Here is a 15,431-nt window from a genome sequence, read left to right as displayed (position 1 = left end):
ATTCAAAAGATGTGTTTACTCATGGGTTTCCTGACGTGGGGCGTTTTGACTGCATGGAAGAAGTGTTTATAAGAAGCAGAAAATGTCTTAAAAAATATATTTACACTCCAAAGTTTTTGGCGTTTAACAGGGAATCTTTTCATCTCTTTTTCACCCTGCAGGTGCAGACGACCACCATGTGCATCTCTGTCAGTCTCAGTGGGTCTGTGGTGCTGGGCTGCCTCTTCGCTCCGAAAATCCACATCATCTTGTTTCAACCTCAGAAGAATGTCTGCAACCTCCGAGTGGCCACCACCCGCTTCAGCGTCAACACCGGTCCGGCCTCCAGTTTTTCTCAAGGTATTGTCATAAAAGAATAAATAATAAAAGCATCTAATTATTCGGACCACTGGGTGTGAATGGATTTCAGAACTCGCTCCGAGTCGTGAAGAAGCCAAGCCTTAAGATCATAAAAAGATACATTTAATGAAACAAAGAGATGTTAAACGAGATGAGACAGCAGTCATAGGTGGGTCATAAAACTGATAATCTGGTTATTACGCCAAGTGTTTGTTGTTTTTACACTTTTCTTGCAAAAGTTGGCGCTAAATGACTGAAAGTGTGTTTTTAAAAAAAAATCCATTTCATTCCTTCAGAAAATGTTCGGGACATAAACGAAGCACAAATAAAGCCAGAGGGACACTGATGAGATAATTATCTGGTTTTACATAATTTCAGAAAATCAACTTGATATTAATGTTAATTAATGTGATATATTCCACTGAATGTAAATTAATTGAGTTGCTAAACTTCCAGCTCGTTTGGGAGACGAGTGATTTTCTTGATTGTTATTGTTGAAAAAGTGTTCAGACCCCTGTCACATCACAATTATAAGTTTACATGTAGTTCTGTGGGATTTTCTGACAAACACACACAAAGTAGCATATAATCATAAAAAGGAGGTAAAGAAAGAATGGTTTTCAGTAAAATAAATACAAATCTGGAAAGTGTGGCAGGTATTCAGCCTGAATGTAGGCCAGATGCTTCATGTTTGATCTCATCTGGTTGGAGCACCTTTGATCCCATTTTTGCTGTCATTTATGTTCCTGTGTGATTTTGGAAAACTTTTCCAGATTAAGCAGATTCTTGCGTTTGAGTCCACAGTAACGGACCCAGAGCAACTTTGGGCCTTCTGGGAGTTTCTCAGATTACTGCTGAGAAACACCTGTTTAGCTGATTCAAAGCAAGTCAGCTTAGGCTGGTATCTAAATAAAAAATTTAAAAAAACTAAACACTAGAGGGATTTATCAAATGCTGCATACATTATCTGGATAATTATTGTTCTGTAACAAAAAATCTTAAATCTTTTTTCTTTGCCTTTGCAGCGTCAGCCTCTAATGTCGTTCCGACAGTTTGTAACGGACGAGAGGTGGTGGACTCCACAACGTCCTCCTTGTGAAGATCAAGTTGGGTTTATTTATATATATATATTTTTTGCCAAGTCTTGTAAACAGAGTAATATAATCACTAGTCCTGAATCAGGTGTCTCAGATACAGACGGGGTCACGCAGGCGACCATCCTGACTTTGTTGTCCTCAGAGTGCTGTGAGTACAAATGTCCCAATTATGTCATTTTGTTCTTTGACTCGTAGCAGTTTTGAAGGAGATGCCAATAAAGGAAATTATAGCTCTTGTTTTTTGGAGATTCTACTTGCAACAATGGAGTAAATTATAGTAAATCTGTTCAATGTAATATATTCAAGACGTTTTTAATGTAGAATATAGTGGACCAGTTTGTGCTTTTCTTGCAATTTATGTAAATAAAATGTGTTTTTTATAAATAGTGAAATTTGTTTGCAGTTTGTTTGACTTGTCCACCCTGTATTGGTCACTTAAGAGTGATGGCGGTTGAAAGTGATCTTTGAAAAGGAGTTGAAAGGAGAAGAAAGTCAAACCTTGAGCATTGCATTTAAGTTACACTTTTAACAATTTGATTATTCAAAAAAAATTTTATTTTTGCTATGCAGAAACACCATTTGATAATACGACATCGAAATCCAACAAAGCCATCCAGAAAAACCAGTTGGTGGCAGTGGGCTGAAGAGACTGATGCTGTAGAAAACACGGCCAGCCCAGATACGCTGCTTCACACTGCCATCTTGTGTTAAGATCTTTTTATTGTAAATCAGAAAACAGACGATAACAATATGGTTTTCCTAGAAAATCATTTTAAAATTTTGCATAATGGAGAAATTACAATATCATTTAAAATATATATTTTTTTCATATCCAACAGAAAATATTTTAATTTGCAAGTGTTGTGCTCTAGTGGTACATACACATCTGTAGGATGATTTGGTGATCTACTCTTGAAACTAGATGTGCACAATAGTTGAAACTACCATTTTCACATTGTCTGACTTTAATCAGACTAAACGTTTTCTGTTTTAGATTAGTTAGGGTTATTAAAAATAATTAAAAGCCAGAATAATGGCACAGACCATTTTTAATTACTTTCATCAAAGTTGAAAGTTTAAACCAACACCTCAAATGATATGTTTCAGGAAATCATAAAATAAAATAATAATAATAATTAATCAGAGAAACTATCTGGAATCTATTTGGAAATGAAATGCGGATTTCAATTTCCAGATGCCTGATTTTGTTGTTTTCATCTCGCAAATAAATATAAACAGAAAGCTTGGGAATGTACAGACATTCACCATTCATGAAGGAGACGGAATCTGTATCCCAAAGACAAACGTGTTTTGGTAAGAAGTGTAGCAATCCTAGAATAATAATAAAAAAGACATTGAGAAGAAGCTGGTGAGAGAACACAGTGAAAGAAATCAAGTAACGATTTTGACTGAAAGGCCACTCGCAGACGAAGAAGCCAAATTACAGCTTGCAAACGGCCCCAAGAAAGAAAAAGTCAGCTTTTGGAGCCATGTCCTGTGATCTGTTGAAATTAAAACGAGCCATTAACACTATAATGAAAAAATGGGGAAGCTAGAGCCCTACAACACAATCCAAGCTGTGGCAGCATCATGCTGTGGGAAGGTTTTGCTGTAGTAGGGAAATGTGCTAATCAAAATGTAGATGGCATCATCGGGAAATAATATTACATGTGAATATTGCAAATAAATAGATTCTAATTGTGTTTTGCATAGTTTTGCAGTGCATCCGTTCTGCAAACAGAACTCTTAATTTTTATTTCTAAAAATTTTAATTGCTTATCTCATTTTTTTCCCCTTAATTTTGCGAGATACACTTCCATAAAGCTAACAGTGTTTCAATCTGTTAAGTTTTCTTCATTGTTCAAACAACATTTACTTCTGCCCTTAATTCACTGAATAAGATAGACATGATAAGATAGTGGTGAGAGTGTTGCAACAGACTGATTAACAAAACTGGGGGAAGGAAATTGAACAGCACATGCATTGTATTTATTTTCAAGGGGAGGAACTTCAAAGTTTTGATCCGTCCATAAAATTATTTTCAGGAAAGTCACCTCTTAGAAGCGATTCAGAGTTTGACCGCCAGATGGCGACCGCGGTGAAGCTGACTCCAACAGCAGAAAGATGAGCGAAGTAAAGTCCCACCTCTTCCTTTGGTGATCCCCTTGAATCAGAGTAACAACAGGAAGAGTGTTATTTTTCACGCAGAGAGTATTCACCGACTTCACATTTATCATATTACAAATATTAACCCCGATTAATATAATTTTTTTAAGAGGTAGGTTCCTTTTTCTGAAATAGATTCATGTCTTTTTATGATCATTCGTGTTAAACTGAGGAAGCTGCAGCTGTCGAAAAGTCGTTAAAACTAATGTTTTATCTTGCTGTTGACGTCTTATTGCAGTTGTCGAATGGTCAATAACACGAATAGCCCAAATAATGTGTAAATAGCTTGAAAAATAAGCCTGCCAGCTTTGATGTCCAGCGAAGGGGCGAGTCGAGGCATGTTCCTGCTTGTCCTGGCAGCACGTCCAGGAATAAGCGTAGTGAGTTTCTGTGCAGGTTTTGCAGCTTGAGCATGGCCCCGAAGAGAAAAGCCGCTAAAGCCGTCAAAGCAGGTGGGAAAAAGGTGAAAGGTGAACCCAAGGATGCCTTCACTTCTACAAAAGAGGCGCTTCTGGCTGCGGGATCACAGGTTAAAGGCAAAAGGAAGGTGGATGAGCACTGTCAACTTGTTTCATCCGGAGAGGTAGAGAAATAGCACTATTAGTCCATTTATTTTATCCAGGAGTAATGTGTAATTGTGGAAAATCTTGTATGTCGCCCCCACAGGTTCACGAGGACTACGACTGCATGCTCAACCAAACAAACATAGGACACAACAACAACAAGTTTTATGTGATCCAAGTTGTAAAAGCAGAAAACGCATACTTCTCATGGAACAGATGGGGACGAGTGGTAGGTTACATCCATCATAATTCAATTAATTACAGCTAAGTTTATTTACACAAAGCCAGTTTAACAACTGGTGTCATCGAGGCATTTTACTGCCGGATCAAAGTCATATGCATTCTAGTAGATTTATGTCCAATTCATTCTGATACGATTCTGTCACATTCAGATTTACGGTAGTTACAAGCAGTTCAGTTTGACCCTAGTCATGGTACAATCAGTTGATGACAAAATCAAGACATTGACACAGTCGTTGATGTTGCGGAGAACTCTCCTACTGAGCAATGTGGCGACAGTGGAAGGGAATGTCTCCTTTATAACGGGAAGTTGAGAGGACATGAAACCTAACACTCAGATTCTTACCAAATTTAAGATTTAATTCATTTAGTAGAGACAAGGCACATTAATTAATATTTATGTAAATGTGCCATAATTATTTTTTCATCTATTATCCCTGAAGAATAGACCATGTTATTTATCATGGCTATTCATTCCATTTTTCCTCAGCTGTATTTTACAGCTGGCCTCTGCAGTGGCTGATGATAGCATTTGAGCTATATTAGAGGAACAAAAACTCCCTGAGCAGTGGGCAACATGACAATTGGAAAAGTCAATTTAAGATTGACATGTTGACAGGTTGCCAGGCTTACAATACTCAATATGTAGCAATTAGCATAGTCATCTGTTTTTCCTGTCTAATTCCTGGAACTTGTTTATGTGGGTTTGATGTGACATCCAGATTCACCATCTGCGACGCTACTAATTATTACATTCATCATTTTTCTGAATCTGACCTCAGGGGGAAGTAGGACAATCTAAACTGACTCCATTTGCCACACTGGAGTCATCCTTGAAGGACTTTGAGAGGAAGTTTAAGGACAAGACGAAGAACAACTGGAGTGACCGCATGAACTTTGTCTCTCATCCTGGGAAGTATACACTGATTGAGGTGGACGGAGAGCAGGACGCTGAGGTCAAGGTATTGCAACAGTTTATTTCTGAACAACAGGAAGCTTTGAGTAACTCGCTGTTTAATTTTTTTTTTTTTTTTTTACATCCTTAGATATATTTTCAGATGTACGTTTTGCTCCACAGGTGGACACTGTTGATGCAAAAGTCTCAAAAAAAGTCCTCCCATGCACTCTTGATGGCGCAACACAGAATCTTATTAAGCTCATTTTCAGCAACGACATGTTCAAGGAGGCAATGAAATGCATGAATTTAGGTGGGTGTGTCTCACTTAACCAACCATTTTAAACTAACTGCTTCCTATAACTTTGGGTAGATTAAAACACTGTTGTGCTACATGCGTGAAAGTTTGGCTTCAAAGTGTGGTTAAGATCTACATGATCAGGTTACAACATGCAAATGATTAACCACTGTTGGAAACAAAGGTTCACCATGACTACTTCTTATCTTTGCATACTAAAATGTAGGTCTGATCATTGTTTTTACTCTTTTCAAAATAGTTCTGTTTTTTTGTGGGCATGTGTTTATTAGCACAATAAAGATATTAAAACCCCTGATTTGACCAGTGGTGTGTGTGTACATGGTTTTTATTTTTACAGACATCAAGAAGATGCCTTTGGGTAAACTCAGTAAGGGCCAAATAGCAAAAGGCTTTGAAGTTTTGGAGGAGATCGAAGCTGCTATGAGCCAAAAAGGTGGAAGAGGACGCCTTGAAGAACTCTCATCAAAGTTCTTCACCACAATTCCCCACAACTTTGGCAGGAGCAGACCGCCAGCCATTGACACCAAAGAGATTGTTGAACAGAAGAAGGAGATGCTTATGGTAAGACTTTCATTTAGAGTGATTTCTTGTCTTTTTTTACATAACGTTCTGTCAGCTCTGATGTCCGTTTCAATGTCGTTGTTCAGGTGCTGGCGGACATTGAGCTGGCCCAGACTCTGAAGTCAGAAACAGAGAAGGCTCAGGATGAGATGGTGGAGACGGTTCCTCATCCTATCGACCAAGACTACATGTCTCTGAAATGCAAGCTCTCCTTGCTGGCCAAAAATACAGAAATGTATAAGGTATTGTGTCCCAAATTATTATTGACTGCTAAAATAATTGTCATGTTCCAATTACTGAAGTATTTCATGCCTTTTGCATTCGAAGGTAATCGAGAAATACATGAAGTCAACTACGAGTATGTATAGCAAGCCAAAGATAGTAAATGTTTGGGAAGTGGACCGAGAGAAAGAGGTGAGGCACTTCTGCCTGTTTTGCACTTATAGTGAAGGAGTCCAAAAGTCTTTCATCCAACACATTGTAACTTTCAGGGAGAACGCTTCAGTGAGAATGAGAGTCTCGAGAACCGCCGCCTGCTGTGGCACGGGACAAACATAGCGGTGGTGGCAGCTATCCTGAAGAGCGGTCTCAGGATCATGCCCCATTCGGGGGGCCGTGTTGGCAGCGGGATCTATTTTGCCTCTGAAAACGAAAAATCTTTAGGTTATGGTAAGAAATCTCCTAAGAAAGCGATTTCTTTGAATTCTTTTGAGATCATAGTATTGTTATTTACCTGAAATGCATTTCACTCATTGCTAGTGCGTCCCTCAAACAACACTGGAGTGATGTTTCTCAGTGAGGTAGCTCTTGGCAAGGAGTTCACCATCACCAGAGATGACTGTAGCTTGAAGAAGGCTCCTGCCGGTTATCACAGTGTGGTAGCACGAGGCCTCATGGAACCAGGTAAGATGCTTTGGTACAGTAACATACTGCACATTTACAAATGACCTTCCTCTTAAGGTCTCTTGGTGTTGGAAGTTATGCTTTTAATCTTTGGCATATGAAAGATCTTCTTGCTCTTATTCCAGTATTCACAAAACAACACGGTAGCAGAATTGAGGGCTTCTTTAAGTTAAATTAATATATCAAGAATTTGTCAGTCATTAATAAAGTTGATCAGTCTCGCCTGTTTTTTTGAAAAAAACAAAAAAACAATTGAAGTTTCTCTTCTCCTTACTGGGTTTGATTTTATTGGAGAATGTAAATAATGGATGAAGATATTTGAAGATATTAATTAATTACACATAACAAAGGAGTATATAATTTTTTTTATCTGTGATCTACTCCATACATGTGAATGACCATTCAAGACTATAATGATTACATTGAATAAATGTCTTAACCTTTTTTTTTTTCAATTTCTATTTTGGAGTTAAAAAAAGTTTTTTCTTTAACAAACTCTAAGAAAAATTAAACAGAAATGTGAAGTATATTTTGCACAAAAACAAATATGCAGCCAAACATGATGGGACTGAACAGACCTGGTGTTGATGGGGTCGACGTAGCATTTTAATCTCGGAGTTTTTGTCTCACTCATCTTCCTGCTCTCAGGACAGAAAAACAGAATCAAGCCCCATCAGCCAATCAGGGATTGAATTTAGCAACATGCGACCATGAATTGGTTGCTAGCCAAACAAATGTTGGAATTATTTTTTGTTATTCAAATGTATCCTCAAGGTAAGTAACCACATGTAATCGTCTAAGGAATAAAAGGGCAGACCTCTATTTTAGCTGCACAGAATCATCACTTAAAGTTACAACTTTAAAAAATAATAGGCAAGTTCAAAAACTTTCCTGACTGAGAAAGTATCCAACGTAGGAATGTTTTATATTTATTGGACTGCATTTATCATCAGGCAGTGAAACAACCTACTGGTCATCTAAAGCGTCATAAACGCATCCAGCATCAAGACAGTCAGGAATGCACTGTGGGATAATGCATTTTTACTTCATAATTGCTTTTTCTAAGTAATAAAAAAGCAGTGGAAGATCAAATTTGAGTTTTCTTTCTGCACTCCAGCGCTTTAAGAGGGCCGATGTGGTTGTGTCCGTTCTGTTTGCAGACCCGTCTCAGGACACCGTCATCACTCTGGAGGACAAGCAGGTTACTGTTCCTCAGGGAAAAGCCGTCGAACAGCCCCAATACAAGAACAGCAGCTTCAGCAACAGTGAATACCTGATCTACAAGGAGAGCCAGTGTCGCCTTCGCTTCCTGCTTGAGATAGAAATGCGTTAACAGTTTCAGTTTAACAAGGAAACGAGGCTGTGCAGGTCATCAGAGCATAGCTAATCCTACCATGTTGCATAAGCGCTTCTTTCTGTTTGTGCCTTATAATTGTATGCATGACCCATAGAATGTACTTTGGCTTTGCACATTAAATGATGATAATCTTAATGACAGTAATAATATATTACTCTGTACTGCATAGAAGGTGTTTGCTTTAATGTGTTGGTAACTTAGAGTTGACTATGCTTACATCTTGAAAGGGTTTATTTGCACTCTAGGGGATTTGAAGGATATCCCCCAACTTAACCCAAGAAGGTACATGCTTAGCCTTTGGAAAATTATTATTATTTTGCTCTGAAAGCAGAGTAGATGTAGCTATGTGCAATATCTGCCTTGCTGTAAGTAACTGACAAGAGGAGAAAAAACAACGAAGGTTTTGTTTGGAACACTTTGAGATTGCGAAAGGGGTTGACAAAATGGTCTCTAAAAATATACATTTTCGTTATTTAAACATCATTTCCAGTATGGATTTTCACCTCCATATTTTGAATAACAAAAGTATATCAGGATCAGGATCAAAGGAAATGTACATTTGTGTTTACAGAAGTAGTGGGAAGCTTATCCTGTGGTTCATAATAACAAACTGTTTCTTAAACCAGTAAAAAAGACTGTGGAGGTAATCAAAAGTGATGTCATATGCAAATGACTAACATATTTACATAATTGAGGTTTTAGACTGTCAAAATGCTGCAACCTGCTGACCAACAAACTGTTTATTTTGCACTGACAAACTCCTTGAAGGGTTCAATAAATTAAAATGCAGAACTTGCCTGCATTTAAGCATACATGTCATGAATGTGTATTTCTTTTTTTATACATTACTGCTCATCATACCTTTGTTTTCTCAAGGAAACTTCCACTCTGAGTCATTTGCAAACTCTTAACAGCTTATCTTTCCAAGTTGCTCTGTAAAGTTGTTATCTGGCCAGAACTTTTTCTTCCACGTTTTCTGCGGCCCCTGCATGGTGTGGGGTGAAATGAAAACGAGTTCATGCAGCTTTCGCTGTGAAACTCGTCTACAAAGGTCAGATTTGTGGAGTGCGGGACTAATCATGAGTAGAGCTTTAAGAAATGCCAGTGACCTCTGATTAATGCTCTCCTAGGTCAGTTTATATGGACTTTTGTGTCTTTGTGGGCTTAGTAGAACATTTTCACTTCATCGACTGAACAATTAATATGTAACATAACTCCGTGTCTGCTTGGTCTTCATGTTGATGTTTGATCTCTACTGTTCCTGAGCAAACCCTTGAGGTCAGGAGCTTTATATTGACATTAAATTACACACACGTTATTTGTAAAAATGAATTTCATTAAGGGATATTAAAGTACCCCACACAGATTTTTATTTGTAGAAAGTTTTAAAATGCTGCTTATTTTTTTCTTTCACTTCACATTAACACACTACTTTGTGTTGCAGCCCTGACAAAATACCCAGAGTCTTCTGGAAGTTACTTGACAAAATGCGAAAAAGTTGAATAGCTGTTGATGCTTTTATGGTAAATCTCTCAAGTTTTGATAACAAAACGGACTTTTGAAATTATACAGAGTGGATCTATGGTGTTACTGAGAAGATGGAGGAGTTAGGACCCAGGGACGGCTGGTGGGGAGACAGTGGCGTGTGTGTCTGATGGCAAAAGAGGAAAAAAAAACTTCAGCATGCACCATTACACAAAACAATGTGTGACAGTCACTGCCGTACACAGCACAGGACAGGACAGAGGAGGGGCGAGGAAAGAGGAGAATAATTTACCACCAAGCCCGTCATGGGATTTTATTTTTATATTTTTCTTTGTGATATAAATTGTAATGCAGTTCCAGTGCCTGTCTATGGAAAAGCCAAACTTTAGAAAGTTTTACATTTTTTTAAAGAAAGATGGATATATGATTTATATACTTTTGATTAAGAAATGAGATAAAGCATCTATTTTGTTTACTTTTGTAAAAAAGTAAATCCTTGAACTCAAAGCAACAGGTTTAAACAACAAACTGAGAGTGAACCAGGGGTAAGTCAGTTTTACCAAAATATTGTTTTTTCTTATTACTCTTCTAAAAAAAACATTAAAGCATCATAATACCCATCTTCTGAAAATTATTGACATTTTTATTTCACTGCAAGTTCACCTAAAGAAATAAGGATGCCACTGAAAGGATAACACAGAAAAGCAAAGCTCAGCGTTTCCCCACAAACGGGCAGTGCTTTGTAAAAGTATTTTTCACTATTTTACAGAAATGACAGTTCTTAATGCAGTCCAATAACACAATTTTTTTTTAAAATTATTTGTTCATACAATAACAGGTTACTTGTGTATTTGTTGTGTGGATCTGTGGCTCAGTTTGTATGTGAGCTTGAAACAAAGCCGAAAACATAAATGAAGTTAAAGAAAAACATGGATGGGTTGTAGTGAGGTTTGCTCTTTGTACGTTTCTGTCACATGGGATTCAAATACTGGTTTTTAGAATTACAAATCTATACTGTATAATAATGAAATTGGAGATTTGGGGTTGCAGAGTTTATGTTTTAATTGAGATTTAAATGAGCTAAGTAAGTGATATAGTCCAAAGGAGCAGATGAATTATATGCTTTTACTTCCACATACTAAAACCTGATAAGTTTTGTGAGGTTATTAAGAAATAACCTCACAAAACTTATTTTTGTAATTTGACTTATGTTTGAAACACATTGATAAACTGAACTGAATTGCACAGATTTTAATTATGAAGGCCAATTGATTGCGCATGATTTTATTTTTGGTATTGGAGAAAAGGGGGTTGAATACAAATAGACTACATGATTAATTGTTTGATCACAAAGCAACTCATTTATCAAAAATGTTGATAATCTGTCAACTTTTTCAATAGGTTTTGTTTCAGTTACTACAGTCACATTCAGTAAATTAGAATATTAGTAAAAATTTGTTAGCAACTCAGTTCACAAAGTAAAACACATAAAGATTAATTACACACAGGTTGATGTCTTCAAACTTTATTTCTGTAAATTATTATGGTTTTCTGCTGATACCTAATGGAAACATGAATTTATGGATCAGAATGTCAGAACATTAAAAAGTTATTTTAATACAAAAATGTCAGCCTAATGAAAAGTGTGTTGAATACCCTCTTAGTGTTTTTTAAGCACTTGCGGAACCACCCTCATCAACACATATTCAAAAATTCATTGCATGTATCTGTTTATGAAATGGTTGTGGCTGAAAACATTTTTTTTCTTTAATAATACAATTTTAAGTAAAATCGGTTTCCCTCTTTCAACACAGATATTTCACCCATGAGAAAATCAGAGCTGAAAATGGAGGAGGAAGTCAATAAATGATGGCGGACATGACGGGGTCCATGATCTCCTCTGTTACAGATCCTTCTGTCACCAACTCCACCGATCCCACCGTCCCCGCCGAAGTCGGCGTCGTCACAAGCTCCCAGTCACAGATCAAGGATCTTTTCGGGTTGTTCTGCATGGTGACGCTTAACCTCATCGCCCTGCTGGCCAACACCGGTGTGATGGTGGCCATAGCTCGCGCTCCTCACCTGAAAAAGTTTGCGTTTGTGTGTCACCTGTGCGCAGTGGACCTGCTGTGCGCCATCCTCCTGATGCCTCTGGGAATCATTTCCAGCTCTCCGTTCTTCGGCACGGTGGTGTTCACCGTTCTGGAGTGCCAGGTTTACATCTTCCTCAATGTTTTCCTCATTTGCCTCTCCATCCTCACCATCACCGCCATCAGCTTGGAACGCTACTTCTACATTGTGCACCCGATGCGTTACGAAGTCAAGATGACCATCAACCTTGCGATTGGTGTGATGGTGCTAATCTGGGTTAAATCGCTCGTCTTAGCTCTGGTCACGCTGTTCGGATGGCCGGCTTACGGTCCTCAGAGCTCCATTGCAGCAGCTCACTGCTCTCTTCATGCTACCCACAGCCGCCTGAGGAGAGTATTCGGAGTGCTCTTCAGTGTGATTTGTTTCTTAGCTCCTGTAGTGGTCATCTTTAGTGTTTACTGTGCTGTGTATAAGGTTGCTCGCTCAGCAGCTCTGCAGCAAGTCCCAGCTGTGCCAACATGGGTGAATGAGTGCCCTGCGAAGGACCGCTCTGACTCCATCAACAGCCAAACAACCATGATCGCCACCACCCGCACTCTGCCTCAACGACTGTCTCCAGAAAGAGCCTTCAGCGGAGGAAAAGCTGCGATTACTTTGGTGTTCATCGTGGGCCAGTTCTTGGTTTGCTGGTTGCCCTACTTCATTTTCCACGTCCAAATGTCTCTAACCGGTTCCATGCAGAGCCCGGGGGACTTGGAGGAGGCCGTAACTTGGCTTGCCTACTCTTCTTTCGCAGTGAACCCGTTCTTCTACGGCCTCTTAAACAGACAAATCAGGGACGAGTTGGTGAAGTTTCGACGTTGCTGCTTGAACCAGCCCACAGAGGTCGGAGCGTCCAGCCAGGAGGCCTCGTTTCAGGAAAACTTCCTTCAGTTCATTCAGAGGACCACCAGCACGCCCGAAAGGCGCTCCAGCTGCTCTAACTCCAGTCCCACATTAAACCAGGTGAACATTATTCCAGGACAAATACCAGAGGAGCATGCATAGACTACCTGTACACTCATTATATAAATGTTTATTTATCCTGTTATTTAATAGAATAGAAAAAGCCTTCATTGTCCCACAGCAACAGCAGCATTTGGATATTTAGGTTCACACAAAACAACAAAAGGTGATAATAGGCTGTTTATTTCTTACATTACTTTGTTGTATTAGATGTTCTTATATTTATGCTCTTTACTAACTTGATTATTTCTATTGTTTACTTTTTTTGTAAAAAAAAAAAACAAAAAACAACAAAAATAAAGATGGCTATGGTAACACCAAAATATATGCAGTTTCAGTCAAAGGTTTACATGTACTCATCATGGTCGAGTCTTTTTCTTTTTGGTTGTTTCCTACAGTTTTCTTTTTTCAGCGTCGAAATATACAAACAGTTTCTATGATTTACTTCAATAAGTTCTGACAGAGGGAAGTTGCACCTTTTTTTAGCTATCAACAAACTTCTTGTGTAATTTTGATGGTACAGATTTATTTTAAACTGGTTATCACACGCTTGTCTTTTAATCATGAGCTACATAAACCCTCACCTTGACTTCTCCAAGCATTGTGGTCACTGTGGCGAAACAGGGGAAGTTAAGGCTCCTGTGACGGTGAAAGGTTTTCACACAAAGCATTTGACTTCCCGTGTGGACAGCTGCAGACTTCAGTCATTTCCTCTTTGTTTATCACTCTATTGGTCAGTGGTAATTTAAAACTGCTTTTGCTGTGGATTTTGACACTGAAGTCCCAGAAGCCTCCATTTTATGACGACTAGAGTTCTGGTTTGCTTTACAACAATCCCTTTCTTTGAACTAAGGGTGGTACTTTGGATCAGATTATTGAAACGGGAGCACATTTGTGTGTCCTGACAAGACAAAGGCCCAAAACAAACATCAAAACATTGGAATGGATAAAGCAAGGCTAACATTAATCAGCTGAAATTAACCCAAGCTAAACCTTGTTTAACCTTGCTTTGTAAAATGTCTCTTTGCCAGAAAACCCATTAATCTAAATTAACCAAAAAGAGGGAACAAAAACCCAGCCAGAAAAATACCTCAAGCTTGTTAATGGCTACAAAAAAGTGTGTCTTTGCAGCCACTAGCAAAGGAAATTTTTACCAAATATTATATTTTTATATATATTTGTGCCTGTTCATCTTATTTTCACCCTGTCCAAATTGGTGGAAAATCCACTGTTAATTTCAAGCTATATTTTCAATTCTGATTTTGTAAAAATCTCTGAAATATTTTAAGCATTTCAGATTGTAAAAAAAAAAACAAAAAAAAAAACAACTTGTTTAAATGGTTAAAAGCACAAACCTGTCAAGGCATTAATGACCAAGATGAATGTGTGTAAACTTTTGTCTAAAACTGTTTACTGCAACTTTCCCTTTTTGATATCTGACATACATTTCAAAACTGGTCTTATTTTAATTGAGATTATAGAAAAGCTTTGGTAAAGATGTACATTTTGGAATTAACTGCAATAAATAAAAACATTGTCTGATGGGTAATTTAGTTTCAAAAATGCATGATTGTGTCCCATCTGACTTAACATTGCCACCATAATGACACTATTGAATTTCTTGTATCGTCGGTAATATTTATACAAAAGAAACAATATTCAAGTAGTAGATGGGGTTTGAAAAGTCTTGATTATATCCTCCTTGTTGTATATTTCATAATTATTCTTATTCCTGTTTAGGGAGAGAAGGTAGGGATAACACCTCAGACTTCCTACTTAAAACAAATATTAGGTTTCGATGTCTCCTCTTTCTGTTGCCATATAAAATAAAATGGACTCACATAGCAACAAAATGACCCCTTGGATAACCTTTTGATCCAAGTTTGCTCAAATACAGACCGAGTCCGATAAAACTCATTTACATGTGAGCAAAGATGGCTCACATGTCCCGTGAATATGGACCAATGTAATTTGGACATGGATATGGGAAGGAAGAGATAGGAAACCTGCAGTGAAAATCATTACTGGTGCATTGATAATGCACCAAAGAGAGGTAACAAAGTGCTATTTTATGGCCTTCGCTGTTTGTATTAGCCCTCGTTCGAGACAGAATAGGGTGGTTACAGCAAATATAAGCAAACATCATTCTGCAGCACGAGTGTTACTTAGGAATACGCACCCTTACATAACTGTAGGTGTGATTAAAACATTAGGTTTTCAACCAAACACATATTTTTCAGTAATTTTTTTTATTTAAAATAATATTCACAGGGTAATGATTCACTCAATCTGTGTGCACTCTAATGCAGAGCTCAAACATTAACATCAGTGAAAGTTTGTGTGAATTCTTCTGTCTTCTCCACCCACATGTTCACAGACTATTAGAATTTCCATCCATCCATCCATTTTC

General features: G+C 37.9%; 3 protein-coding genes across 3 annotated transcripts in view; all 3 read left to right on the top strand.

The window, feature by feature from the left end:
• grm2a (glutamate receptor, metabotropic 2a) overlaps positions 1–1,828 on the top strand; it is a 47,661-nt gene extending 45,833 nt beyond the window's left edge. Inside the window, exons 5-6 of the mRNA XM_008409855.3 lie at positions 162–339; positions 1,365–1,828. Of these exons, the coding sequence (XP_008408077.1) occupies positions 162–339; positions 1,365–1,438 (252 nt within the window). The 3' untranslated portion in view covers positions 1,439–1,828. The remainder of the gene's footprint in view (positions 1–161; positions 340–1,364) is intronic.
• Positions 1,829–2,627: 799 nt separating this feature from the next.
• parp3 (poly (ADP-ribose) polymerase family, member 3) lies at positions 2,628–10,418 on the top strand. The gene is made up of 11 exons (XM_008409854.3): positions 2,628–3,714; positions 3,999–4,185; positions 4,269–4,394; positions 5,188–5,367; positions 5,484–5,613; positions 5,957–6,180; positions 6,267–6,422; positions 6,508–6,594; positions 6,672–6,849; positions 6,940–7,083; positions 8,244–10,418. Exons 2-11 carry the CDS (start codon positions 4,015–4,017, stop codon positions 8,414–8,416), a joined length of 1,569 nt encoding a protein of 522 aa, XP_008408076.1. The 5' UTR covers positions 2,628–3,714; positions 3,999–4,014; the 3' UTR covers positions 8,417–10,418.
• Positions 10,408–14,570, top strand: gpr61l (G protein-coupled receptor 61-like). Its single transcript, XM_008409853.3, has 2 exons — positions 10,408–10,470; positions 11,740–14,570. Exon 2 carries the CDS (start codon positions 11,792–11,794, stop codon positions 13,061–13,063), a length of 1,272 nt encoding a protein of 423 aa, XP_008408075.1. The 5' UTR covers positions 10,408–10,470; positions 11,740–11,791; the 3' UTR covers positions 13,064–14,570.
• The last annotated feature ends 861 nt before the right edge of the window (positions 14,571–15,431 follow it).

This window comes from Poecilia reticulata, chromosome 5, assembly GCF_904066995.2.
Source record: "Poecilia reticulata chromosome 5, P_reticulata-male-v2, whole genome shotgun sequence".
Taxonomy (NCBI): Eukaryota; Metazoa; Chordata; class Actinopteri; order Cyprinodontiformes; family Poeciliidae; genus Poecilia; species Poecilia reticulata.
This window is presented reverse-complemented; position numbering and strand designations above follow the sequence as displayed.

What these genes read in the sequence shown, in the direction of transcription:
- gpr61l (XM_008409853.3), top strand. Translation starts at nt 11,792, where the DNA reads ATGATGGCGGACATGACGGGGTCCATGATCTCCTCTGTTACAGATCCT.
- parp3 (XM_008409854.3), top strand. Translation starts at nt 4,015, where the DNA reads ATGGCCCCGAAGAGAAAAGCCGCTAAAGCCGTCAAAGCAGGTGGGAAA. An exon ending in AAAATACAGAAATGTATAAG is followed by an intron (nt 6,423 to 6,507) that starts GTATTGTGTCCC and finishes TTGCATTCGAAG; the next exon opens with GTAATCGAGAAATACATGAA. An exon ending in ACGAGGCCTCATGGAACCAG is followed by an intron (nt 7,084 to 8,243) that starts GTAAGATGCTTT and finishes TTCTGTTTGCAG; the next exon opens with ACCCGTCTCAGGACACCGTC.